The sequence below is a fragment of the Coturnix japonica genome, chromosome 20 (assembly GCF_001577835.2).
Source record: "Coturnix japonica isolate 7356 chromosome 20, Coturnix japonica 2.1, whole genome shotgun sequence".
Classification (NCBI taxonomy): Eukaryota; Metazoa; Chordata; class Aves; order Galliformes; family Phasianidae; genus Coturnix; species Coturnix japonica.
The window spans coordinates 6,986,531-7,010,418 of record NC_029535.1 but is presented as its reverse complement, the minus strand read 5'-3'; the positions used below and the strand labels follow the sequence as shown (position 1 = coordinate 7,010,418).

Sequence of the window (23,888 nt, the reverse complement as noted above, 5' to 3'; positions counted from 1 at the left end):
ATGTATCCAGCATGAGCTGTGCAGGACAAAGATGGGTTTGCCCTGGACAGGGCCCACACTGACCTGCTTTTCCCTAGGATGGGTACTATGGCTTCGAGGGATGCTCTGGCTGCCGGAGGTGTGACTGCGATGTCGGTGCCATCGGGAGCAGCTGCCACGCACAGACGGGCCAATGCCACTGCCTGCCCGGTGTCAGCGGCTTGCATTGCCAGCAGTGTGCCCCAGGCTACTGGGGCTTCAGCGAGAGGGGCTGCAGAAGTGAGTCCTGCTTCCCAGCTGTCAGGTCCCTCACATGGAGGAGCAGGACATGCTTTTGGTGGCACGTGTGCTTGTCAAATTGCTTGGGAAGGAAAACAACCAACTGTTGTTTGGAGTCCTGTGTGTGTTGCCAGTTTGCATATAGAAACCCCAGCAGTGCGTGCATGTAAATGGGCAGAGATGCAATTGCACAGCTGGAGTAAAGCCACCTGTTCCCCTCCCTTCGATGTAGTAAGAGCACAAAATGATGACACTGGTGTTTCCTTGTTATTGAACTTGGCAGAGTGTGAGTGCAGAGGGGGCTCTTGTGACCCACGCACCGGGGAGTGCACCTGCTCCAACGGGCTGACGGGGAAGCAGTGTGATGTCTGCATGCACAACTATGAAATCCCGGTGGCAAATGGCCCAGACAGCATGAGGTGTGAAGGTGTGTATCCTGGGGAAGGAGGTGAAGGAAGCTGGCAAAGGGCTCTGCTGACTGTTCCATTCTCTGGGCAGTGTGTGACAGCTGCGTCCTGCTCCTGCTGGAGGATCTGCAGAACATTGAGACGACCTTCCCCTCCATCCGGAGCCTCCTGGTCAATCTCAGCGCCAGCTCCATCGCCTGGGCTCGCCTCCATAGTCTCAACAGCACTATGGCGACTGTTGCTGTACGTGGCAGGTCTGGTTCTGCTTTTTGCCTATTTGTCCTGGCCTCCTGGCTTGATTTCAGCTCTCTTCTTTTCCAGAACCAACTGCGTGAGTACCACAGAGCCATGGACCAGGTCAGGCGAAGGACTGATGAGCTGGAGGATGAGAACACAGACCTCACACAGGACTTGAATGCGCTGCAGCACAGAGTAGGATATTTCTCCATCTTCCTCCCATCGACAGAGCAAGAGTTCCCCTTTTAATCTAAATTGAGGGCTTTGAAGGCTGTGAGAAACACAGCTCAGTCAGGCTGGGTCTCCTGCTCAGCCCAGCACTGGGCTGTGGCTGTAGGGATGTCTGACATGGCCAGGCTCCATTGGAGGGCTGTTAAACATCTCATGACATCAAGATGCCTAGAAAAATGTCTGTCTGTACATACATACATGCTTTGAACAGCCCAGTAGCAGAAGGGTCGTGTAAAACATGAACTTATACTTCAACTAATAGTGCTTTATGTTTCAGATGATGATGACTCACAGAAAAGCAAACCATTTAGAGCAGCATACAAGGGAGACTTACCACAGAGGAGAGCAGCTTCTGCTAACTATTCAAAGTATTCAGAAAAGCATTGGAGGTGGGTGAAGTGTCTCTGCTTTGTGGGTTTCTCCTTTTGGGAATGCCACATTTTTACTTTGCCAACAGCAGAGAGTACTGCATTGCTTAGAAAGGGGCTGTGGAGAAAAGAAGGGGAAACCAAATCGTGATGGAGATCCACACAGACTTGTGACTGTATAGGTAGACCAGGGGATGTTGAACCTTAGAGGAGGTTCCGGTTGGATGTTAGGAATCATTTCTTCTCAGGAAGAGCAGTGATGCAGTGGCACAGCTGCCCAGGGAGGTGGTGGGGTCACCATCCCTGGGAGTGTTCAATAACCATGGAGATGTGGCACTGAGGGACGTGGGCAGTGTGCATGGTGGGATGGGTTGGAGTTGGAATTGGGGATCTCCGAGGTCTTTTCCAATCTGAGCGATGCTGTGATTGTGAGTTTGAGATTGCACAGAGGCTGCCTGCATTTTGGTGAGAGGAAGAGATGGAAGGTCTCAGCTGCAAAGGGACTGGGGTGAGGATGCTAATGAGATCTGCATTTCCCTACAGACCTGGTGCGGCAGATGGCCACGTTTGGAGCAGCAAATGCCAGCATCACCTCCACCGAGGAGTTTCGGCAGAAGATGGCAGAGGTGGAGAGGATGCTGAGGGAGATGAAGGAGCGGAGCCTGGCTGGCCAGGAGGAGCTGGCAAGGCGTGAGCACGAGGAGGCTCAGAAGTGTAAGTGTGGGTTAGCAGCATGGGGCAAAGCTGTGCTGCCCCTGCTTGGTCTGGTTATTGGCAGCCTGAATAAGTCACCCTGTGTTTCTACATAATCATTGCATTCAGGGTACTGTTACTCAGAATAATAGGGCTTCAAGGTAGGGGTTCTCCTTCATATTGAGCCTTTCAGGTGCAGCTGGGTATCTTTCTGAAAGAGATCCTATCTTTCTTGCTAGTTGGGTTTGTAGACAATATTGTATGAGAACCTGTGCTATCTAGACTGAAAGAGGAAGGGATACCTGAAAAGTGGGACCAGAATTAGGCATTGGCCAAGCACAGGAAGATGAACACCAGTTCTCATCTCCTCCACCCTCAGTGTTGCACCGGGTGAAGAGTGAGCTTCATACCCACTGGGAGTCCAACCAGGCACTGGTGAGCAGCATCCAGGACATGTTGGCCCAGCACAGCTCCCAGCTGATGGATCTCCGCGATGCCCTCAATGAGGCTGTCAACAAAACCAGGCAGACAGAAGACCTGAACAGTTTGAACCGCAACAACCTGGAGGAGAGTCAGGTAGACCTGCACCAGATGATCTGCCATGCAGTGAGGGGGAACCTCCCCTGACCCCGCTGGCTCCTAACTCCATGCCTTTGTGTCTAGCAAAAGAGCCGTGAACTCCAAAAGCAGTATGGGCTGGTGCAAGAGACCCTGAGGATGGCTGAGAATGCCCTGGCCAAGGTCTCCAACTTCCTACAGAAGATGGAGAGTGCGAAGGAGGTGAGTGATGGAGTTGCTTTGATGTGGGCAGAGCACAATGGGGCAACCATTGGGGGTGACACATGTCTTTGCAGGCATATGAGAAGCTGGCAGCCCTTCTGGATGGGGCAAAGCTGCCTTTGACAGAGCGAGTCAAGAAGTTCTCCCCAGCCAGCAGTAAGATCCCCATTGTGGAGCAAGCTGAGGAGCACGCCCGGCTCCTGGATGAGCTGGCAAGGAACCTGTCCAGGTGAGGCTTCTGCCCAGCTATATGGCTGTGTCATGCTGCTGTGTTTAGGGATGGGACACCACAGCCCCAGCACTGCAGCAGATTTGCAGCAGGGTGTTTTCTCCAAGGCTTTAGCTTGAAGAACATTCCTGCACACTTTAGTGTACCCTGAGGAGCCCAAGATTGTTTGTCCTTGGGGACAGGAACCCAGCATGAGTGATCTCTGTGGCCCTGACAGCTTTGTCTTCCCACACAGCATTATCCAAGGCACGAACCAAGATGGCTTTATCCAGAGGGCGATCGATGCTTCCAACGTCTATGCCAGCATCATTGAAGCAGTGAGAAAAGCTGAGCGAGCGGCCCACGACGCTGATGAAGCTGCTGGCGAGGCTTTGATGGTATGTGCTGTGCAAATGAGAGAAAGCAAAATCCCATTTGCAGCCATGCTGCTTTTCACACCTGCACACAGTGGTCTGCTGCCCCTTCCTTCTGGGACTGCAGCACTTGGTGCTGGAGAACAGAGCAACTGGTGAGGCCAGGGCTGGGTTGGGAGCTTTAAGTCACCCCATCGCAGCCCTGCAGCTTACCCCACTGCTGTTGTCCAAATGAGTATATCTGTGTGTGTGCTCTCTGGGCCAGGGACTTGAGTTCCTCTTGCAGACTCTGAGGCAGCACAGCAAAGGTTTGTTTTACAGAATGTCATGTCAGAAAATCTCGGGGCCATCTCTAAAGAGCTGAAGAGGAACAGCAGCAACCTGGAGGAGGCTGTGAGGGGAGAGCAGACAAAACTCAATGGAGGTGAGGGGGGCTCCGTCACAGAGCAGTGGCTTTAGGCTGGATGGAGACCCAACACTCAGAATACATGTGGTTTTGGTTTTTTTTAATGGCAGCTATTAAAGGCACTCTGCAGACAGCAAAGGACAAGCTGGCTGACCTCCGCAGGAGGAAGGAGCAGCTCTTGAGCCAGCTGCAGTCTGTGCAGGATACGCTGGGCAGGGACCAAGGTTTGTCCTGGGTATCCTCTGCCCTGATCTTAACATCCAGCTTGTGACCGAAGGCTGCTTCCTCCCCTCTCCTGACCACCTCAGGGATTTTCCTGTTTTTCCAGAGGACACCAGGGAGACAATCCAGAATGCCAAAGCAGCTGCCACGGAGGCCAACGAGACAGCTGCAAGAGTGGAAGATACCCTGAGCAGCATGAAGAAGAATCTGGATGAGTGGAAAGAAAAGTATGGAGGCCTTCGAAATGAAGACCTGAACCAAGCAGTCCAAGATGCCAGGAAATCTGGTGAGTGCTGATCCTGCTCAGCCTCTGGGGCTGAGAACACACCATTCAGAAGCCATGGTTTGCAGTTCCAAGTCAGGAGTGCAGGGAAGCAATGATGCCAACACTGGGTGCTTCAAATCCTGCCCCTTCATTTTAAATCTCAGTCTCTAGAATGTACATCACCTATGGCTTTGTTGCAGGAGGTTGCACATGCTGGAGCATTTTCAAAACCCCATATCAAGCCTGCTGTGTGTGGGGGAATGTTGTGTGATTCAGCCTCCACTGGTTTTGGTTTGCATGTCTCAGACTTGCCTGAGCTTCATGTCTCCCTCACTAGCATTCAGAACTACTGTTTATCTCTCATTCCAGTGTCCAGCCTGGAAAGCACCATCCCGCTGCTGCTGGGGAAGCTGAGCAGCCTAGAGAACAGAAGGAATAAGAATGCCACTGTGTCAGAGAACATTGTGCGCATCCGACAGCTCATCACGCAGGCGAGGAACGCTGCCAGCAAGGTGGGCTTGTGGGTGAATGGGGGCATCCCTGGGGTTGCTGTGTGAATGGGAGAGGTGTCTAGGATAGCTATGGGGCTACCAAGCAAGGTTGCTTTCTCATGGGAAAACTCCTAGAAGTGCACTTGGAAGAGCTGTCAGGCACATGAAGTGGCAGCAGTACGTGTCAGCACTTCAGAGCTGGATTTCTTTCCCTCCAGGTGAAAGTCCCCATGAAGTTCAATGGCAGCTCAGGCGTGCAGGTCCGGATGCCGAGCAACCTGCAGGATTTGGCAGCCTACACATCCCTCAAATTCTACATCCAAAACCCTGAGCCCAAGAGCCAGCAGGATGGGGCAGAGGAGGGGCGGTTTGTTCTGTACCTGGGCAGCCGGGAGGTGAGTTGGGACAGGAGGGCAGCTGTAGGAAGCTGCTCCCCAGCTCTGGTGCACCAGGGAGAGCATTGCTGGGTGCTCTTGTCCATCTTGATATCAGCATCTGGCCCTGTCTCTCCCTACATTCAGGCCACTGGAGACTACCTGGGTATTGTGCTGAAGGACCGCAAAGTGCAGTGGGTCTACAAACTGGGCAATGAGGAGCCAGCTTCTCTGACCATCGATGAGGAGATTGGAGAGCAGTTCGCTGCCATCAACATCAACAGGTTGGGGATGGGTGTGGTACATTGCGAGGCAGCTCACTGGGAGCCTGTCCCTGCAGTGCATGTGGGTAGTGCTGTGCCCAAAAGATCAGCACCAAAACACCTCAAAAAACATCATGGAGGGTCTGGGGGTTGCTCTCAGGTTGAAAGATGATGCTCTTTGGCAGAGCTGTGTGGGGATGCCCTTTACTCAAGGAGAGCAGGGCTGGCTCCTCTTTGGGCATCTCCACTTGCCTTGACCATCCCTCCCTGCTACAGGATCCTGCAGTACGGGCAGATGTCAGTGATAGTGGAAAGGCAGACGGTGCATGAGACCAAGGGAGACAGCGTGGCCAAGGGGGAGCAGGGGCTGCTCAACCTCGACCCACACAACGTGGTCTTCTACGTGGGCGGCTACCCACCCAGCTTCATGGTGAGACAGGTTTCCTAGGAGGTATCAGCAATATCTTTGGAGCTTCTTGGCAGGAGAGCCCATGGCGTTTTTATGACAAAACCAAAATCAAAATGTTTGGTTACCTTCCCAGCCCCCTCCCACTCTTCGTTATCCCAACTACCGTGGATGCCTGGAGCTGGACACACTGAACGAGGAGGTGGTGAGTCTGTACAACTTCCAGCACACCTTCCAGTTGGATACCAACACTGAGAAGCCCTGTGCAAGGTAAGGCCCTGCAGCCAAGTGGGGCAAAGCCTGTCCCAGGGGCTCACCCTAACCCTTGGCTGCCCCATTTAGGAGCAGTTGGCTTTGGAGTGATGCTTCATGTCTTGTGTGTTTCAGGTCCAAGTCCACAGGAGATCCCTGGCTGACCGACGGCTCCTACTTTGATGGCACCGGTTATGCGGAGATCAAGTTTGAGAGTCAGTTTGGCACAACCAAGCGCTTTGAGCAGGAGATCCGGATCGTCTCCTACAATGGCATCCTCTTCTTCCTGGAGAATCAGGCAGGTGCCACTCTTCTGGGGAGCCTTCACTCCTCAGTCAGTGTGATTTGGGCAATCCCAGCCCTGCCTGCAGGTGTTCCCCATTCAGGGTTGTGAGGAGAAGATGGTTTTGGAGTTTATAGTGCTGTTTAAAGCAGTACTTTTGCACTATTGTTAAAAGCCACCAGAGGGCTGGACACAGCCCTCACAGCCAGGGTAATCCCTTGTCTGGTACCAGAAAGACTGTCCTGAGCTCCACACCCATGAACAGAGTTTTGAGCTGGACCAGAGTTCACCATGGCAGTCAGTGCTGCCAGGAACGTTTCCATTGCCCCCAACACAGGGTTGCTGCTGACACAGTCACTTGTTGCTGTCACAGTGACAGGTCAAGGTGTCAGCAGCAGGATCTGCTTCTGCCAGTGCTGAGCCCTGATGCTGAGCATCCAACCTGCCTCCCACAGGGACAGTTCCTGTGCCTGGCCATCCGGGATGGGAAGCTGGTGCTTTACTATGACTTCAACACAGGCCTGGAGATGGCAAAGCCCAGCAGCAATTCTTCTTCCATCAGTAGTGCCACAAACAAAGCGGTAAGGGGGAAGTGGGTGCCCAGCTGGGGGCTGGCTCTTCATTCAGAGTGCCAGCTGGGACTCTAGAGCCTTATTTTGGGTCTATGTTTAAAGCCTGCAGGCTCTGAGCCTCCTTTTTGAGTGTTCTTCACCTGGAAATATGAATTGGACATCTCATGCTCTGCTCTCTAATGGATCCAGTTGCTCACTGTTCTTTTCTGTCTGCAGATCCAGATCTTCCTCCTCAAAATGAATAACAAGAAGCGCATCCTGGTGCGTCTGGAGCGCCTCACCATCTTCATGGTGGAGCAGGAGAACTCCTTGGAGAATGCTGTCTCCTACTACCTGGGCGGCGTGCCCCCAGCAGTGCTGCCCTCCAGGTGGGTCTGGCCCACCAGATGGTGTGGGCAGTCTGCATCTTCATCTGCAGTCTTTGAAGGTTGGCCTGGCCCTTCCTCAACCTTATCCAGGGCTGCTTGAACTCCAGAGGGAGTCGTCTTCTTGCTGCCCATCGTCATGGGCTTGAGGATGGGACATCTCCAGGGAGGGATGGGGTTCTGGTGGGCATTGCTGAGCCTCCTTAGCTAAGCTGGGTGCTGTAAAGCAGCCTTCTGCATGAAGCGTGCAGCCATACCTGGTTATCCTGTGTCCTTCCCAAGTGCTCTGTCTGGGGGCTGCAATGCCGGATCCTCATTGAGGTCGTCCTGTTAACACTGTGTGTTTCTCCTGCAGCCTGAAGGCACTCTTCCCCACGGGTGGTTCCATCCGGGGCTGCATGAAGGGCTTGAAGGCTCTTGGCAAATACGTTGACCTGAAGCGCATGAACACTGTTGGTGTGAGCTATGGATGCACCTCAGACCTTCTGGTAAGTGCAGTGCTCCAGCAGCTGGGGGTGGGTCCATCAGGGAAAGCAGCATGGGACCCTGGGACAAATTCAATCTCCTCTTCGTGCAGAAGTATAAACTCCACAGTTCCTCAGTGCTGGGGCCCATGGCGAGGTGCCCCCTATGCTTGGCCATGGCATTGGCCAGCCCAAGTGAGATTCTGGATGCCTTCACACCGGGGCTGGTTCTCACCTTGCTTCCATGGTGTTTCTCACAGGTGGCTCGCTCCATCAGCGTCCATGGCTATGGTTATCTGACCCTGGCCCTGAAGGATGTGCCTGGGCTGCGGGACTTCTACAGCGGCTTCAGCTTCCAGACAAACCAGCGTGAGGGGCTGCTGTACCAACACAGGACACAGGTGGGCACCCACAGTCCCCCCCAGTTGTCTTGGTAGGGGACAACCATCAGTTTGTGCAGGAGCATCAAGTGAGGCTTCTGCTGGGGAAAGAGAGGGATTCTGTTGAAATGTGAGTGGGGATAAAAGGGTAAATCGGGTGAAAATGTGGGTAGATGGGCCCTACCTTGGGGCTTGGCTGCCCAGCAATGGCACGATGCTTTCTGCAGGAGGGGACGTGCCAGGTGTCCCTCCAGAGGGGCCAGCTGGCCTTGGACCTGCTGGAAACCAAAGTCACCACTGAAAATACCTATGCAGATGACAGGACCCACTACGTTGCCTTCTACAGCGATGCCCAGGGGTATGTGCCTTGGTGGTGACTCACAGTTGCTGAGGGGCCAGCAGCCCTGGGGCCCTGCTCATCCTGCATCACTCATGCCCTATAGGGTGCGGCTCTATGTGGATGATGAGCTGCAGGACACTGCAGCTGGGGCCAGGACCAGTCGGAGGCAGCGTCGGCAGCCGGATGGCCGGGCACTCTTCCAGCTTGGAGGCTCACCAGAGCCTGGTGCCCTCAGCAACCTCACTGGCTGCATTGGGAACGTCTTCGTCAAGCGGTGAGCATCACTGTGCTGCTTCCCGGAGAGCAGGACTCGGCCCCATCCTGCCTTTCACCTGTCCTAGTTATGGGAACTTCTTCCCCCTGTACGTAGGAGGTCGGAGCCACAGATGGTGGTGGACCTGCAGCAGAACGTGGAGAGCATCAACGTCACCATGAGCTGCCCCTGGGGAGAGCGGCCGCAGCAGCTCAGAGTTGCTCAGAAGAAGGACAGGAGGAAACCCAAGGTATCCCCACTGACAGAACTCCATTCTTCTCCAGCCACCACCAATACCCCTCAGTGGGGGACCCTCCCTTCACTCTCTTCCTCAATGCACCCCATGTAGGTGCCCAGCAGGCCCAGCTCCAAGGACCGACGCCACAACCAGGCTGGGCTCTGCCGGCCACAGCCCCGCACAGCCAGTGGCACCTTCCGCTTCGGGGGGTCCCCGAGCAGCCGCTGGGAGTTTGAGGAGATCCCAGCCTCCTTCAGCCAGAGGTGAGACTCACTCTGTGCCCAACCCATGTGGGCTCAGCCCTAGGAACCATCGCTTGCCCATTGCAGTGATGGGAGGGCAGGGTGCTCCTGTCATCCCCTGTCCCTGCAGGTCCCATTTCTCCCTGGAGGTGAAGCTGAACTCCTCCAACGGGCTGCTCTTCTACGTGGCGGGCAAGCGAGGCACCTTCATGGCGCTCTTTGTCTCCAATGGGCGCTTCATCTTCCTGGTGGTCATCGGTGGGCGCCGGTTGCGCATCCGCAGCAAGGAAAAGTACCACGACCAGCGGTGGCACACGGTGAGCAGAGCGCTGGGGCTCTGCAAGGCCTCACAGAACCACTTTGCTCTCCCCTCTGGCTTCTTCCACTACACAAAGCCCCCGGCCCTGGTAACCATCTTTGGTCCTTGCAGGTCTTCTTCAGCAGAGACCGGAGCCGAGCCCAGCTGGTCATTGATGGGCTGCGAGCCCAGAGTGCTGCAGTGGCCACCGCAGAGCTCTTTGTAGCCCAGACCCCCTTGTTTGTAGGGGGGATCCCAGATGGAAGAGCCAAGGCTCACATGCTGGTAAGGGTTTTTGGGGATCCCTTGGCATCACCCCATCTCTACTGGCTGTTGGTCCTACAGCACTGCCCCATTTCCCTCTACGCTCACTGCCAGTGTCTGTCTATCTCTGCAGGGCACATCAGTCTCCAGCTTTGATGGCTGCCTGAGGAACCCACAGCTGGATGGGAAGCCCCTGGGTACCCCCTCACACACCTTTGGGGTGACGCCGTGCTATGAGGGTGCTCTGGAGAGTGGGATTTTCTTCTCTGCAGACGGCGGGTCCGTCACTCTAGGTACCCCACAGCAGCCTGGGCTGGTTCCCATGGTCCTGGGACCGGAAAGGATGTGTCTGGTGGGAGGTCCCTTGTCGCCTTCTCACCAGTGGCACTGCATTTCCAGCTGATGCACTGACAACTGAGCAGGACTTGGAGGTGACACTGGAAGTCCGTCCCCACAGTGCCTCTGGGCTCATCTTCCACATCGGGGCAAGGAGAAGCCACCATCTCATGCTGTACATGGAGGAGACAAAGGTAACCGGAGGGATGGCTTTCCCATAGCCCCAGTGGAGGCCACCTCCTACCCACCATGCTCAGCTTAGCGAGCTCTGATGGGTTTGTCTCTGTTAGGTCACCATGAGAGCCAGCACTGGGTCTGATGAGTTGTCCACGTCGGTGACATGCCCATCTCTGTGTGACGGGCAGTGGCACACCATTACAGGTGAGGGGACAGCGCTTTGACCCTGGGGATACTGCTCAGCCCACATCCCATCCAGTGCCCTTCCTGGGGTATTTGAACCCCAGCTCCCACCTGTATGTACTTAACCTGAGAGATTGCAGCTGCCATTAAGTCATTTACTCATTAGAGTCCTCACCTGATCTTGTTAGTGCTGTCAGACCTGGCAAGCCGGGTGGATGGGGTGATTACCAGGTCATGGAGCCACTTGCAAGGCCAGGGCTGCCTTGTGTACTGCTGGGCTCCAGCGAGCAGCACTGACTGACTCTTTGATTTCTTTCTAAGCTACCAAAAGGAAAAACATAATCCAGATCGAAGTGGACGCAGAAAGAAATTATGCAGTGGGACCCAGGCGGCCTCCTGCACCCAGTGCAAGGGCAACATTCTACCTAGGAGGGCTGCTAGGTGAGTTGAGAAAGATGCACTCCAGATCAAAACACCCCAGTGCAAGAACTATTATTGCTGTAGCAAATAAGAAGTGCTTAATCCCTTACTCTGTTACTAGTCTAATGCTTGCTTTTATTTGTTCTTTTTGCAGAAGCAGACGAGGCCAATAAAGTGTCAGCACTACCTCCCATCCCTCATTACATGGGCTGCATAAGGAATCTGCTGGTTAACCAGAGCCGTGTGAACCTGCTGCAAACAAGGACTGTCAGGGGCTCTGTTGGCCTGAAGGGTTGTCCCGTGCTGTAAGTGCACCTCGGGGTACGGCCTGACATCAGGAAACTGCACTGCTCCCCGGGTCCCAGCCATCAGCTGCGAGCTCTGGTCAGCCAGTCCATCTCCAGCGCCTGCAGCACAAGTCTGTAGCACAAGTCTGGGGCCAACATCAGGGAGAGGCCACAAATCCATGGGGAAGGAGAGCAGGGGAGGAAGGTGGAGAGAAGGGAGCGCGTCAGGGGCACGTTTCACATATAAATAGAACCAAAAAGTTGGAGCAGGGTATGGAAACAGGTCTGCCTCCTTCCCCAGTGGTTGCAGCAGGCCTCATGCTGGCACACAGCTTGTGTTATGGGCTGGAGCACACAGCAGCCAGCTGTGCTTCACATCCCAGATCCCATTCCTTTTACCCCACACTGACAAAGCATGTAGGTTTAGGCTCTAAATGACAGTCACAGGCCGCCTTCTGCTAAAGGCTGTAGGCAGTTTGTTTTGTAACGCAAATAGGACAAACTGGATTAATTCCGTCACTTTTGGGTTTTTATAAGCAAGGATGCATTTAACCCTTCCCCCTAAGGACAGTCTCTGTTCACCTGCTACTGCTGTGCAAATACAGAGCTCTGCAAGGGGGACCTCGGACAAAATTCTGCTTGCAGAATTAGCATCTGCCAATCAGATTAATTTATAAGACTTTTATAAAGGAACAAAGTAGGCTGGAAGAACTGCTGAGGGAAAGCAGGTCATCAAAGATGCCACCCTGAACTCCCTGCAGTTGCATTCAGCACAGATAGATACACTGATTGATACGAGTCCTGTTGCACGAAGCAAGAAACTGTTGCTTGAAAGGGAAGAAATAAAGGTTACCTCTGTCCAGATTTGCAATGTCACTGCAGTCACCTGCCCTGCCACCAGCTGCCCAGCCTGGCTCACTCCTGCTAACAGTGCAACCTGCACTTGGAAAAGAAACCAACACATTTTACTCCCAAAACACCCAGCTCACTTGTGCACTTACACATCATATATATATTTGTGTGTGTATATATATATTCTCTAGCCACGTGGGGACAAAATCTTGCTTCCAAAATGGACTTATAACTTATATATTGTTTTGTTTTTTATGAGGGGTAAATATTGTAAAATGGGTTTTTAACATGTCCATTTTAAATGTAATTATAACCTGTTTTTAGTATTAAAGGTGGTCTTCCTTTGTAAATCACTGGTACATACTTTGGAGTCAAATAAAGTTTTATGTTATTCTCTTTCACTTCACTGGCGAGGAGCAAATCTGAGGCAGTTTTCAACCCTCTGGTCTTCTGTTATGAGGAAAACTGAAGACTGGAATTAGCCTGATATCAATGACACCAAAACCCAACTGCACCGAACATAAAGAACAAGTTAAATAGACTGAGAAAAAACAATATGGCAGATAAAGAAAATTCCTTTATTTGTAGATTTATATAAGCATAATATGAAGTTAGTAATCCTACTGCAGCTGCTTAAGTTAGTATCTAGGATATCTGTAAGGAAGAGCAAATAATTTAATCTAAACTCATATCTTCCTCTTCGTCTTTCTTGTCCTTAGAGTCTCCTTCCTTTTGGTCCGACTTCACACTGTTCTGCATTGCTTTGGCAAATGCTTCTACATCTAAAAGTCAAAGAAATTTGTTATTTGCAATAGAAATTAAGCAATTTCTGGGACAGAATTCACTGTCTGCACGAGGCTATGCCATCAGTTGGAAAGCAACCAGTTGTTTCAGTAAGAAGCAAAGAAGAAATCCTTAATGCTCATTCACTAGAGAGCATTTGGATCTGTGCAATTTCAGCTCATGCACAGGCAGCCTCAGCACTGAACTGCTTTAATAATGGAACAGACTCTAAATGTCCATCAGGGATAACTGCCACCTCCCTGACTCAGCTGGGATAAAGCCCAAGCTGTGCACTCCATTCAGCTGAATGGCTGATGACTCACAGAGAACAAACATTCCTAAGGTGTCTGACAGCTCCAGTCATTTGTAGCTCCTCCAAGAAATGAACCACAAGTCTGCAGAGCCTCCAATACTCTGAATGCAACCCTGACACCAACACAGTGTCTGCAGGGCGGCTCCTGAGCCACTCACCTTTTCGTTTTAAAAAGAGCAGCACAAGAGGCACCTTTTGGCAGGTGCTCCCAAACTAATCATTGCCTTCTATGGTTCAATGGCTGCGTGCGGTGCCAAAAAAAACCCAACCACCAACAAAACAAGAAACAAACAAAATGACAGAGCAAAAGAACAACCGCAGCAACAACTCAAAATAGCAAATCCCACCAGTTCACCGTGTTCCCAACAGCACTGGTACATACCTCCTTTATTTGCTGCATCTATGGCCTCTGCAGGTAAGCCAAACTGACTCATGAGTGGGCCAAGCTGTCCTGAAGCTAAGGCAGCACTGAACATGCTCAATGCCTGTGAATTGGAGTCAAGAGTGTCAAAAAAACACACCGGTGTGCATTGGGTTTCTCCAGCACCTCGAGGCTACTGTGCAATAACAACACAAGGACAGCAGTTTGTGTTACAGCACACTGACCACATGGCCTACCTGGAAGCAGCCTTTATCCCTCAGAGAGCACAGATAGTGCTGTACTTTGGCCAGGCTCAGACATAGCTCTACACCACAGGCACTGTGTTTTGTAATGAGGAAGGGTTTGCTCTTAATCAGCTAAATGCCAGTAATCACAAGGCAATAAGCTGTGCTAGACTATGCAACACTAACATCACCTCCTGCCAACTAACAACTTTCTTCTTAGCCAGTGGGATTTTGTATATTGGGAAATTTCAGTCAATATTAATTGAAGTAGACCCAACAGATTTAATCTGACAAAGATTAATCTGTCTGAATGGGCAGGCCTGGAATGAAGTACTGGGTTTTACAGAATTAAAAAGGAACGTAGTGCTACAAACAAGAGCATCTCCTCCATTCTGTGCGTTCACTTTAGTAGCTAACCTTTAAAGAGACAGCTTACAGTCCATTCTTTGACGGGCAGTAATGAATTTGCTGCTGCTCTGCTGCCAGAATGTGTTTTAAATAATGAGAAAGGTAAAGTCCAAATCTAAAATTGGAAGTAAAACAACCTTTCTGGTCTGCCCTTGGCAGGAAGGAAGAACCAGTGCTCAATCATTAAATCCTTCTCACTTCTAAGGAGTAACCTCCTACTCTGCACAGGAGCAGGAATCTGAGAAAACAGGGTAATGTGAATGATGACACGTCGGGAAGAGGGAAGGAGAGCAGCACTCTATGGCAGTGGGTAACTACCTGCTGGAACTGAGGAGACGTCAGTGTGTTCTGAATCTCTTCTGCAGTTTGTGGAAGAGACTCCCCAGAAGGAAGGTAAGGCATCAACCGCTCCTGAACTTCAGCATTGGCCAGAATGGGAGCCATTATCTCGGGAGTCAGAACTGTTGCCAGGTCAACTACAAGAAGAAATGGTTGGCTGTTGGACTAGGCACAATAACCCACATTCTGTCTCATAAATGAAAGATTCTAGTTAGTGGAGTACTGAACCATATTTAGCCCACTGCTGCCATCCTTTCTCCCCTTCTCAGTTTTAGAGTAAGATTCTCGAGGCAGCAAAGGAAAACAGGACTCAAGTGGAAATACATAAATAAATAGAATTTTAAGACACCTTTCAAATCAATTTGGAGCAGGACAGCTCCAAAGGACTCCTAGATCCAACGGCTGTCTGGTCAGAATACTGTTACCTTGCTGTCCTGCTGCTCCAGATGGCACGTTCATAGTAGCTAAAATGTTCTGGAGGTCACTCAGTTGGATGGGCTGGGTTGGGCTCGTGGCTGAGCTGGTTCCGTTACCCGAACTCGGCACAGGGCTCGGGCTGGTCACAGATGCAGCTGCAGGAACGGCCGGGGCAGGAGTTACACGGGTAGAAGAGGTTGTGGAAGATGGTGTCACAGCAGCTGACTGGCTGCGAGAGCTGGAAAAACAATGAGGGAATTAATTCCCTACAAAAAGCATTGCCTCTTCTTTCTGAGAAGCTTCTTTACAAGCCCTTAAAAAAAAAAGGCTAATAACCTCCTCTTAGAGAAGTACCAAGCAGCCTCAATCCCCATTATATTTTCTGTACAGTAGGCTATCATTCCTCCCATCTACACGGCAACGTTATACTAGAAAAATAAAGCAGACCTGGACCAAATGAGTGCCATACCTGGATGATGAACTGCTGGTCGGGGGTCCCCCACTTCCAAGCAGGCTGGCCAAGCCAGGACCCGTCAGTGCACCCAGCCCACCTTCCATAAACGAAAGAAGAACAGGTTTAGAAACGTATTCTTTTTCAGGTTTCCTGCACCTCCCTGGTCGAGAGAGGTCACTCTTGTACCTGAAAGGTTTTATTTGCTAAAATAAAGGAGGAGGGGGTCAAAAGAGCCCAGACCAGCCCTCCCCACCCCTCCCTGTAAATACACAGCTCTCATTTTCTGATTTCACATCCCTATTACAGAACTGTCTCAGAAGATAGTTGCACATTTTGGGAATACTCAATTTCCAGACATACACAAGGATTAAATTACTTCGGTTCATGCTGTACACACATGATCAGTGTAACAGAACCCCTTCCCTTTATCTGCTAGTTTCCAAAACTCCAACTGTTCTCTAAACCCTAAAGTCAAGGCCCTCTGAATCACACCCATATATCTGCATTTATTGTAGCTTCACACCTAATGCAGAGATGTAGCAGAAGGAGATGAGTCCTTAAGCAAGTCACAGACAGAACAAAGACCAAGCAAAGTGTGCTGCAGGGAGAACTGTGACCAAGGAACACAGCAGGAAACCAACACTTGGTCTTCCAGCAAACTGACATAAACAAAAGAAATCAGATCAGAGCCTCCTTCATCCTCACTGCTATTCCTGGCCACCAAAGAATTACTGCAGCATCAAGAACACCAGCTAAAAAAGAACTGGGAAAAGACTGGGCTCCCAAGTCTGTTGGAGTTGGCAGTGACTGATTGTCCCCCTACGATTCTTCTAAGCCACATTTGCCAGCTGCTCCATTTACCACATGCTTCCTACTCAGTAGTTTCTTCACTACATCTGATTAGATACACTTTCCAACCCAAGCATCTATATTTGTCATCCACCTTTTGGGAACTCATCTGCAAAGAGGACAGAAGTGCACCATTAACAAACACAATAAACAAACTGTGGAACACTGGAGCCAGAGCAAGCACCAGCCATCTGCCCAGTACTCTCCTTTCTATAGGACCCAGCCGTGCAGTAAGGAATCATGCCTGTAATACTGTTCATCCATCACAGAGCTTTCACAGCAGCAGGATGAGGCTAACCAGGCTGCATCACGTGCTGTTCTATTCAGTTTATCCTGGCTAGGAAAAGTGTACCTGAGAGCTGCAATAAAAGCCATGACCTGAGAGAGATGCAAACCAGATGTAAAAGAATCAGATGCTACTTGAGGAAGAGATCCACAAGGATTCATCACAACCCATTTGCTGAGGCAAGCAGATGAGTTTTTTGGCACTACATGTCAAGCCATCTTATAGCTAAATGTAAAGGCAAGGAAAGAAGAGCTGTTGAAAAACGTGTTCTGAATAGGAGGAAGCAAGTTTCAGGTGTCCTGAGAAGCTTCAAGAAGGAAGCAAGAAGGTCTTGCCTAAGAAGCTGGAATCTTCCATCTGCACATCTCAACAACATCAGATTTACACATGAAGCTTACAAAGACGCTACTGCTACATCCACAAAAATAGACTTCAGAGTCTAAGCACAGAACCCGAGTCACTTTGCGTACTTCCAATTCCAGAAGCTGATTTCTCACTAAATGCTTTGCTGGCCTTGGAGCACAGACAGCATTAAGAACAGACTGCTGCAGTAACTCCAACACAGCTCACATTTAGAAATTAGCAGGGCAGTACTCAAACTCTCCCCAGTGTCACCCAGAAGAGGAAGCCCTCACCTGAGCCTTCCTCTACTGACTACAGGTTTCTGCAGGGCAGCTACACTCCAACCTTCCTCTCGATCTCCATTCTGCATACAAATAGTCACTGGCTCAGAAACAGCATGAAAGAATCCACAGCTTGACAGCTGGGACACCCATCTGGGAATCCCTGGTTTCCTGCTCCAGTGAATATTTAGGAGGAAGAGGAGGGGACTTAATAGGAAAAAAAAAGGCAGAAGATTCAAGAGAGCAAGGAGCAGAGCAGCCGTTCCTTACAGCCCGTGCTGTCAATGTACAACTTGCTACCCATTTCCTGCCTTTTTGTTTGTCTGTTTGCTTTTGAGCCCCATAAGTCACCTTTGAGGCACAGCTTTTCTTTCTCACATGAAAGAAGTGCTACTCAAATCAATAGCACTACTTGGAAATATCGTCAGGTAAGATTTAACCTGGCAGGAGAAAATACCATTTTGGCATAAAGATATTAAAGCTTTTTACCAAGTCCTCCTAAGCCCGTTGGTCCGATCAGCTGCATGAGCTGGTTATGGCTCATGTTTCCAAGAAGGCTTTGCAAGCCACCCTCACCTAAAAACAAAAACATTCTGAAACACAACATATTCACATAGGTTTTCTTTTTCACAGTACTCCAGCTCAAACAGCAGGAGATTAATTGGCATCACATTCTGTACGGAAAAAAACAGTTTCAAGTGTTTACTGATTCATGATGCTCATAAAAGATAAATGCAACTTGGCTTCATAAAAGGTAAGACTCCAGAGAATCCACTGAACACATCCTTCATCTGGCAGTCTTAGCTTTCAGCCTGCACCTATTAGTACAGCACAGTTTATCTTGCTAAAAGCACGTTTACACTTTTCTGGTATTAACGCTGTCCCCAGCTCACCCTCCAAAGCCATCAGGAATTTCTCCCTAAGGAACTAAATGCTTATTCTAATAAAAGGCCTCTCACATGAAGGAGCAGAGAACGGACTGTACCTCCTAATGCTGAGAGCTCGTGGCCTCCGCTCGCATTTCCACCCAAAGCCCCAGGCATTGGGGGGTTGTTGAGATACTCATTCACTTTACGGCAATGTTCTTCATCTTTGTCTGTCTTTGGCTCCTGCAAGAAAACTCTTCTTGGTACAAAGCGAACTGCAAGTCATTGATTCCGACGCTTTTCTTATTTACTGCCCACAAACCTGCATCCAGAAGAAGAGTCGTTTTGATCCTGCCTTGAACTTCAATACATACACACGGCCAGTAGTACATTGAGGTACCCTTTTGAATTCACAATCATCGGGAAAAATAATCAAATCCTGGAAAACAGCAGCAGGAAAATACTCAGGAAACACATGAACGTTACTGTCAGCCTCCCAGAGACCTCTGGCCCCCTCCCAACCATCTGTTCCTGAGGGGGTACTGAACAGTAGTTTTGATCTAGTAAAGGTGTATGTTTGGTGGCCCCGTTAGGCAGGGGGTTGGAACTACATGATCCTTGAGGTCCCTTACAACCCAGGTCATTCTGTGATTCTGTGAGTAGGTCTGTCGAGTCATTGTAGCATTCTCAGCCATCTCAGAGCTCATTTAGCAGAGCAGAAAACAAGACCAAGGTGACACAGCACTAAAGCGCAAAGCCATACTTACATCTTCAACGTTGCCCGAGGTCCTGTCCTTCCAGCAGAAATGGATGAGGGAATCATCGGTCTGCTGGATGTAAACGAGGCCTTTCCTCTTGTCTGGGGTCACAGTGCTGCCCTTCAGGGACATCTTTCCTGCCCTGAATTCCACCAGGTATTTACTGGAAGAGCCACGGGAACCGGGCACCAGGCTTGGAAACAGAGCACCTGAAGACATCCTGGGGACAGACAGGTCAGCTAACACAATGAGAAAGGTCAGCTAACACCATGAGAACGATCCCGTGTGCTCTATTCTCAACGGGTCACTACACAACGAGACCCACAACGCTAATTTACCCCACTGCCTCCAGAACTGCGTTAAAGCCGAACACACAGAGCAGGCTGAAAGCAGGATGAAGCGCTGCTCAATACACGGAGCTGATAAACGACGTGAAATGAGCTCAATGAGCTCAATGATATCACACCTCCCTTAGTTCCCCACAGCTCCCTTAGGCTCCACACAGAGTGAAGGCCTCACCCCCCCCCCCCTTCCCGGCCGGCCCTGTCCAGCTCTCTGAGCCCGGGCCGGCCGCCTTCCCAACGGCAGCCAACGGCTGCCGGCTCCTCTCCGTGCCCTCAGACACCCAGGTGCCCCACAACACACAGCAGCACCGAGTGCCGGTACCGGTACCGAACCCCCCCCCACAGCCGGTACCTGCCGCCTCCGCCACCCTCAGGCCCAGCGCCGCTCCCGCTTCCTGCCCAGCAACCCGGAAATCCGCCCTCTGCGATTGGACGACGCGGCTGTCAATCAAAGGAAAATCCCGCCCCCTCGCCCTGCTGTGTCATCACGGCGCAAAGATGGCGGCGCCCCCCCCCCCCCCCCACTGCGCCAAGCAAGAGGTCGCGACCCCCCCCTTGTCTTCTTCAAAACGAGCTTTATTCGGATTTACAGCTTTACAGTGTAACATTAACGTCCGCAGACCTGTACAGACTTGTCTAAAAAGCTCAAAGACGGTTGTTAATAAGAGACGGGCATCTGCAATTATTAAATATTACAAAAATAAAAGCATTTCACTCAGGGTTCCACAGGGCCGGGATTCCCTTTTCCTTCCCCTTCTCCGTGTGTGACAGCACAGACACAGCGCAGGGCAGAGCTTCAGCCCCACAGATCCCACTGCTGGGTCTCCATCCACTGAGAAACCATTTGCAGTCATTACACAGCTGCAAACGCAGCCATTTCGTTATGGGGTTCTTTGTTTTTTGTCTGATAATTCAGGGCATACACAGCCATTTCGTTATGGGGTTGTTTGTTTTTATGTCTGGTAATTCAGGGCATATTCCTGCCTATTGTCAACGAGGTATCAGCCATTCCCACAAGCACTTCTGAAGCTGCTCCTACCCCTCATACACTGCTACACAAAGCACACAGCGCCCACACAACGCACTGCCAGAGCTCTCAGCAGCCCCTCCATCCCTCCATCACTTTGAGGTCCCTCCTGGCACCCAGAGCTCAGATTTTAATCACTTTTTGCACCATAAACATTGTGGTGACCATAAGGGACCCGGCTGTGTCACTGCCATCTCAACCCCAGTCCTCTCCCTCTACCTCTCCCTGCACACAAACCTCTCTCCCCACCTATAGGGAGTTCTACACAAACCTCTTTCCCCACCTAGAGGCCCAAAGGGAATGAAGCATTTATTATAATTTTCTTTCTAGATGGTTACTCTACAGTATTGACATATACTAACACAGTTATCTTATATACAGTGCTTAATCAAGTTATAAAAGTGACATTCTTTTAAAAGGTGCAAAGTTAATGTTTTGACATGTAAACTACGGAGGCGAGATCTGCATTTAAAATACACTTTTGTTTCCACGTTCAGAGCCATCGCAGCGTGCTGTTGGGTATCCTGTGGCTCACCAGGCAGAGATTTTCAGCAGCAATGAGAAAATATGTTGTCAATGTTTTCAGTGAAGAATAATACATTAAAAGAACAGAGTTGGAACCCATTGGAGATTTCCCTCAGAACATTACACTAAAGAAAGGGGAGGATGGGCTAAAGACAATTTGTTTTTAAATTACATGAAAATCCTAAACTGAAGTTTCAAATAAACATGGTGTAATTCTGTTTTTGCATCATGAAAAGGGTCTTTCAATTAAAACTCTAATTCAAGAGGAGAGGGATGCGAACCTGTCCATTCCTTCTTAAAAGCAGAGCATTTCTCTACCAATTGCTCTGCTCTGCATTTTTTTTTTTCCATTCTATTCATACGTTTTTAAAGAGCACTCAACTCCAACTTTAAACGTGTAATTTAGCTTCAGCAAGTTTTAATCTCCTGTGAGATGTTACACTGGCTTAGCCTATGAATCTTTTCAATCCTCATCCAATAAGAATGGTTCCACAGTCAGCAAGCAGAAAACCTGCAAGGAGCATTTCCAGTGCCTGGAACAGTAATTAAAGTTAATTTTTACAGAGACACTCCCAAGTGTTGTTATGCTCTCCCACAGTGATCAGCAAGGTCTTTTTAAAAGTCTAAGCATTTATTAGAAACCAATATAAATCTGCTCTCTGAGCCGTATTACCACGTTTCGTTTGTGTGTAAAGGAAATCAGCAATGTATGATTTCTGGCAACAAATAACGTTGCCATGAGCACGTTTCAGGTTAGGCCTGTTTATTGCCTGGAATTTTTACCATTTGTCTCAGTTTTCCAATGCAGAAGACAACTCAAATCCCCCAAATTAACATTAGTCCAATCGCGTGATACACAATCTGATACAAAAATGTTTCTCTGTGAGTATGTAAACTTTCTTTTGCTTTTTTATCCTATCACTGTCTGCTCTTCAGATGAAACCACGAATGCATTTAGGCATCAGTTGGATCAGTTCTTCCACAAACTCCTCAATGTGCTGGTGGTTTAGCACCAGCCATCTCTGAATCACTGTAAGCCTAAATGCAGCGTAGCCACTTTCCTTTTTTGCCTAGTTACTCAAAAGTTGTCATTAAAACTAAAAAACAAGCAGCCTTAGGATTAGTTTTAATTACTAGACCTAATTTTTCAAGATTCCCTTCCCTCTCTCCCCATCAGAAGTGCATCACTTTGACAGGAAATTATCAGTTCAGTAATTGATCTGCAGTTCAATTATCTCCACTATATGGCTTTGATGTTTCAATATGGAACAAAAAGAAATTCCACTTTTATGACATCACATGCTCACAGAAAACATGTAATAGGTAACTATGCCACAGCTTGGAATTAATTCTGCTCTTTCACAACATACAAAGCAGACATGACCTAATGATGAAAAACATGCAAACAAAACCATCCCAGAAACATGAGCTCTGTGTGGATATAACATACCAAGTGCTTCCAAATAAAAGTTTAGTCTAGAAGCGTATTTAGTGCCAAAGCTGCCAAAAGTAGTGCAGAAGATCTAAGCCTCCAAGTGGTAGCAAGCAATATATTTTACATTGTAACCACCTCTGCATTCCTGCAATTGCTTCTGAAGTTTTTCATACTTCAAGAACAGCATCTGACTTCAGAAAAAGCGCACGTCATTTAATGCACCTTAACATATGTTTTATGTACTTTTATCACAGGTATATAGTTGAATGCTCACAGTGACCAGAAATTGTGAAGACTTTGTAACAGACGACTACAGCTTGAGAAGCTAAAGTTGTTTTTTTGTTGTTGTTGTTTCTCAACGTCTTTGAATTATTGAGTCATATTGAGAGAGAGGAGCCAGGAGCTCCAATCCCCACATAGTGCTACATACTGTATGAGAGTTTCACATGCATCTCTCCATGGGAAATATCCACAGTACTAGATTTTATCATGTTCGTACCATATGAACTTTTCATCCTTGCTCCAAGTTCCAAAAACTTAGATTCCTCACTACTCTAAAGATGATATTATCTCTATTTTCTTATAGTTATATAGTTCTCAAGGATGTTATGAGCTCTACCAGATACAGCATACCTTCCTGACAAAAACTAGGGAAAAAAAAAGTAATGGAGATCCAAAGGTCCCTTTAAAAATTAGTGAAAATATGATCATTTCAGATGTAGCTTTATGAAAAGAATGCAACAGTGTTTAAATATTTGGCAATCCAACATTAGTGATCATTAAATCCTTGATTGTTGAACGATTGATGTTTTGTTATGATTTACTTAGAAAAGCTGAGTTTTGTTATTCACAAAACCAGACTAACTGGCGTACAATGTAATCTAATAACTAAATGTCCAGATGAGATGAGCTATTGGTTCTGTTATTTCAATATATGTCCGGACAGTCTGAGAAATTTCTATCAAAATAGCCACCTGAGTACAGCCAATCTGAAGTCCCAGTGTATGGGTTTGTGCCTTGATGAAACCACCTGGAGGAAAAAAAGAAGAGAAAGGAAAAAATCAAACAGTTGGGAGGGTGAACAAAAAACCCACAACTTTGCTTCTTCCCAAAGAACACTGCTGAAAGATACCGATATTTCTTACTGGAGGGGGAGAAGGGGAGCCCTGCCAGTATTCTGAGCATGAAGAACAAGGCATGAAACTTCCTGCACAGGGGTCACTGTTTTACCATTCGTTCTTTTCTGCATGAAGTCAGGAAGGAGTACGAAATGCATTTTGAAATAGCTGCCTTATTCCAATTAAAAACAGCACTAATAGTTTTGATCACGTATTGATTACAGATCATTATTTTTTTACTTAATGAGAATTTTTTAAAGCAGTTTCTGAAGTAACCATCCAAGAAGCTCTAGAAGATGGAAAGTAAAAGGGCCTTAAGGGGCCACCGCATGCTACTCAACTGCCAAAAGCTAGACAGGAATTGGTTATGGGAGGAGATGGGATTTAACGTTCTATTCAGTCTATGAAAAAAGATATGGGTTCTGAGGGTTTAAAACAAAATCAGAACAACAGAATTACCGGTTATTTATGACAGGTTTCAGCATTTACTATAAAATTTCTCTAGCACAAAATTATCAGCAATTTGGTTTTCCAGCTGCATTATTTAA

The 23,888-nt window shown here is 49.0% G+C and overlaps 3 protein-coding genes across 7 annotated transcripts in view; 1 reads left to right on the top strand and 2 right to left on the bottom strand.

Moving 5' to 3' along the window:
- The window catches only part of LAMA5 (laminin subunit alpha 5), a 74,968-nt gene extending 62,373 nt beyond the window's left edge, over positions 1 to 12,595 (top strand). For all 3 annotated transcript variants that reach the window (XM_015881489.2, XM_015881488.2, XM_015881487.2), the window contains exons 47-80: positions 78 to 258; positions 542 to 685; positions 757 to 908; positions 987 to 1,097; positions 1,411 to 1,522; positions 2,045 to 2,215; positions 2,574 to 2,770; positions 2,858 to 2,974; positions 3,049 to 3,203; positions 3,439 to 3,580; positions 3,878 to 3,980; positions 4,073 to 4,186; positions 4,291 to 4,470; positions 4,819 to 4,961; positions 5,159 to 5,335; positions 5,462 to 5,598; positions 5,854 to 6,007; positions 6,120 to 6,253; positions 6,371 to 6,533; positions 6,974 to 7,099; positions 7,307 to 7,458; positions 7,811 to 7,943; positions 8,180 to 8,320; positions 8,527 to 8,657; positions 8,743 to 8,913; positions 9,010 to 9,142; positions 9,242 to 9,393; positions 9,503 to 9,689; positions 9,803 to 9,955; positions 10,068 to 10,227; positions 10,334 to 10,464; positions 10,561 to 10,651; positions 10,952 to 11,071; positions 11,205 to 12,595. In XM_015881489.2, coding sequence (XP_015736975.1) covers positions 78 to 258; positions 542 to 685; positions 757 to 908; positions 987 to 1,097; positions 1,411 to 1,522; positions 2,045 to 2,215; positions 2,574 to 2,770; positions 2,858 to 2,974; positions 3,049 to 3,203; positions 3,439 to 3,580; positions 3,878 to 3,980; positions 4,073 to 4,186; positions 4,291 to 4,470; positions 4,819 to 4,961; positions 5,159 to 5,335; positions 5,462 to 5,598; positions 5,854 to 6,007; positions 6,120 to 6,253; positions 6,371 to 6,533; positions 6,974 to 7,099; positions 7,307 to 7,458; positions 7,811 to 7,943; positions 8,180 to 8,320; positions 8,527 to 8,657; positions 8,743 to 8,913; positions 9,010 to 9,142; positions 9,242 to 9,393; positions 9,503 to 9,689; positions 9,803 to 9,955; positions 10,068 to 10,227; positions 10,334 to 10,464; positions 10,561 to 10,651; positions 10,952 to 11,071; positions 11,205 to 11,359 — 4,923 coding nt within the window. In that variant the 3' untranslated portion in view covers positions 11,360 to 12,595. The remainder of the gene's footprint in view (positions 1 to 77; positions 259 to 541; positions 686 to 756; positions 909 to 986; positions 1,098 to 1,410; positions 1,523 to 2,044; positions 2,216 to 2,573; positions 2,771 to 2,857; positions 2,975 to 3,048; positions 3,204 to 3,438; positions 3,581 to 3,877; positions 3,981 to 4,072; positions 4,187 to 4,290; positions 4,471 to 4,818; positions 4,962 to 5,158; positions 5,336 to 5,461; positions 5,599 to 5,853; positions 6,008 to 6,119; positions 6,254 to 6,370; positions 6,534 to 6,973; positions 7,100 to 7,306; positions 7,459 to 7,810; positions 7,944 to 8,179; positions 8,321 to 8,526; positions 8,658 to 8,742; positions 8,914 to 9,009; positions 9,143 to 9,241; positions 9,394 to 9,502; positions 9,690 to 9,802; positions 9,956 to 10,067; positions 10,228 to 10,333; positions 10,465 to 10,560; positions 10,652 to 10,951; positions 11,072 to 11,204) is intronic.
- A 151-nt stretch (positions 12,596 to 12,746) lies between these two features.
- Positions 12,747 to 19,693, bottom strand: ADRM1 (adhesion regulating molecule 1). Of its 2 annotated transcripts, XM_015881492.1 has the most exons (10): positions 19,588 to 19,693; positions 18,901 to 19,111; positions 18,456 to 18,572; positions 18,253 to 18,376; positions 17,757 to 17,843; positions 15,525 to 15,606; positions 15,064 to 15,293; positions 14,618 to 14,775; positions 13,668 to 13,770; positions 12,747 to 12,971 (listed from the first exon to the last, which is right to left on the bottom strand). In XM_015881492.1, exons 2-10 carry the CDS (start codon positions 19,108 to 19,110, stop codon positions 12,865 to 12,867), a joined length of 1,218 nt encoding a protein of 405 aa, XP_015736978.1. In that variant the 5' UTR covers position 19,111; positions 19,588 to 19,693; the 3' UTR covers positions 12,747 to 12,864. The 2 variants fall into 2 exon arrangements, with proteins under 2 accessions (XP_015736978.1, XP_015736979.1); XM_015881493.1 differs by lacking the exon at positions 17,757 to 17,843.
- Positions 19,694 to 19,793: 100 nt separating this feature from the next.
- OSBPL2 (oxysterol binding protein like 2) overlaps positions 19,794 to 23,888 on the bottom strand; it is a 28,887-nt gene continuing 24,792 nt past the window's right edge. For both annotated transcript variants that reach the window (XM_015881491.2, XM_015881490.2), the window contains one exon: positions 19,794 to 23,252. In XM_015881491.2, coding sequence (XP_015736977.1) covers positions 23,150 to 23,252 — 103 coding nt within the window. In that variant the 3' untranslated portion in view covers positions 19,794 to 23,149. The remainder of the gene's footprint in view (positions 23,253 to 23,888) is intronic.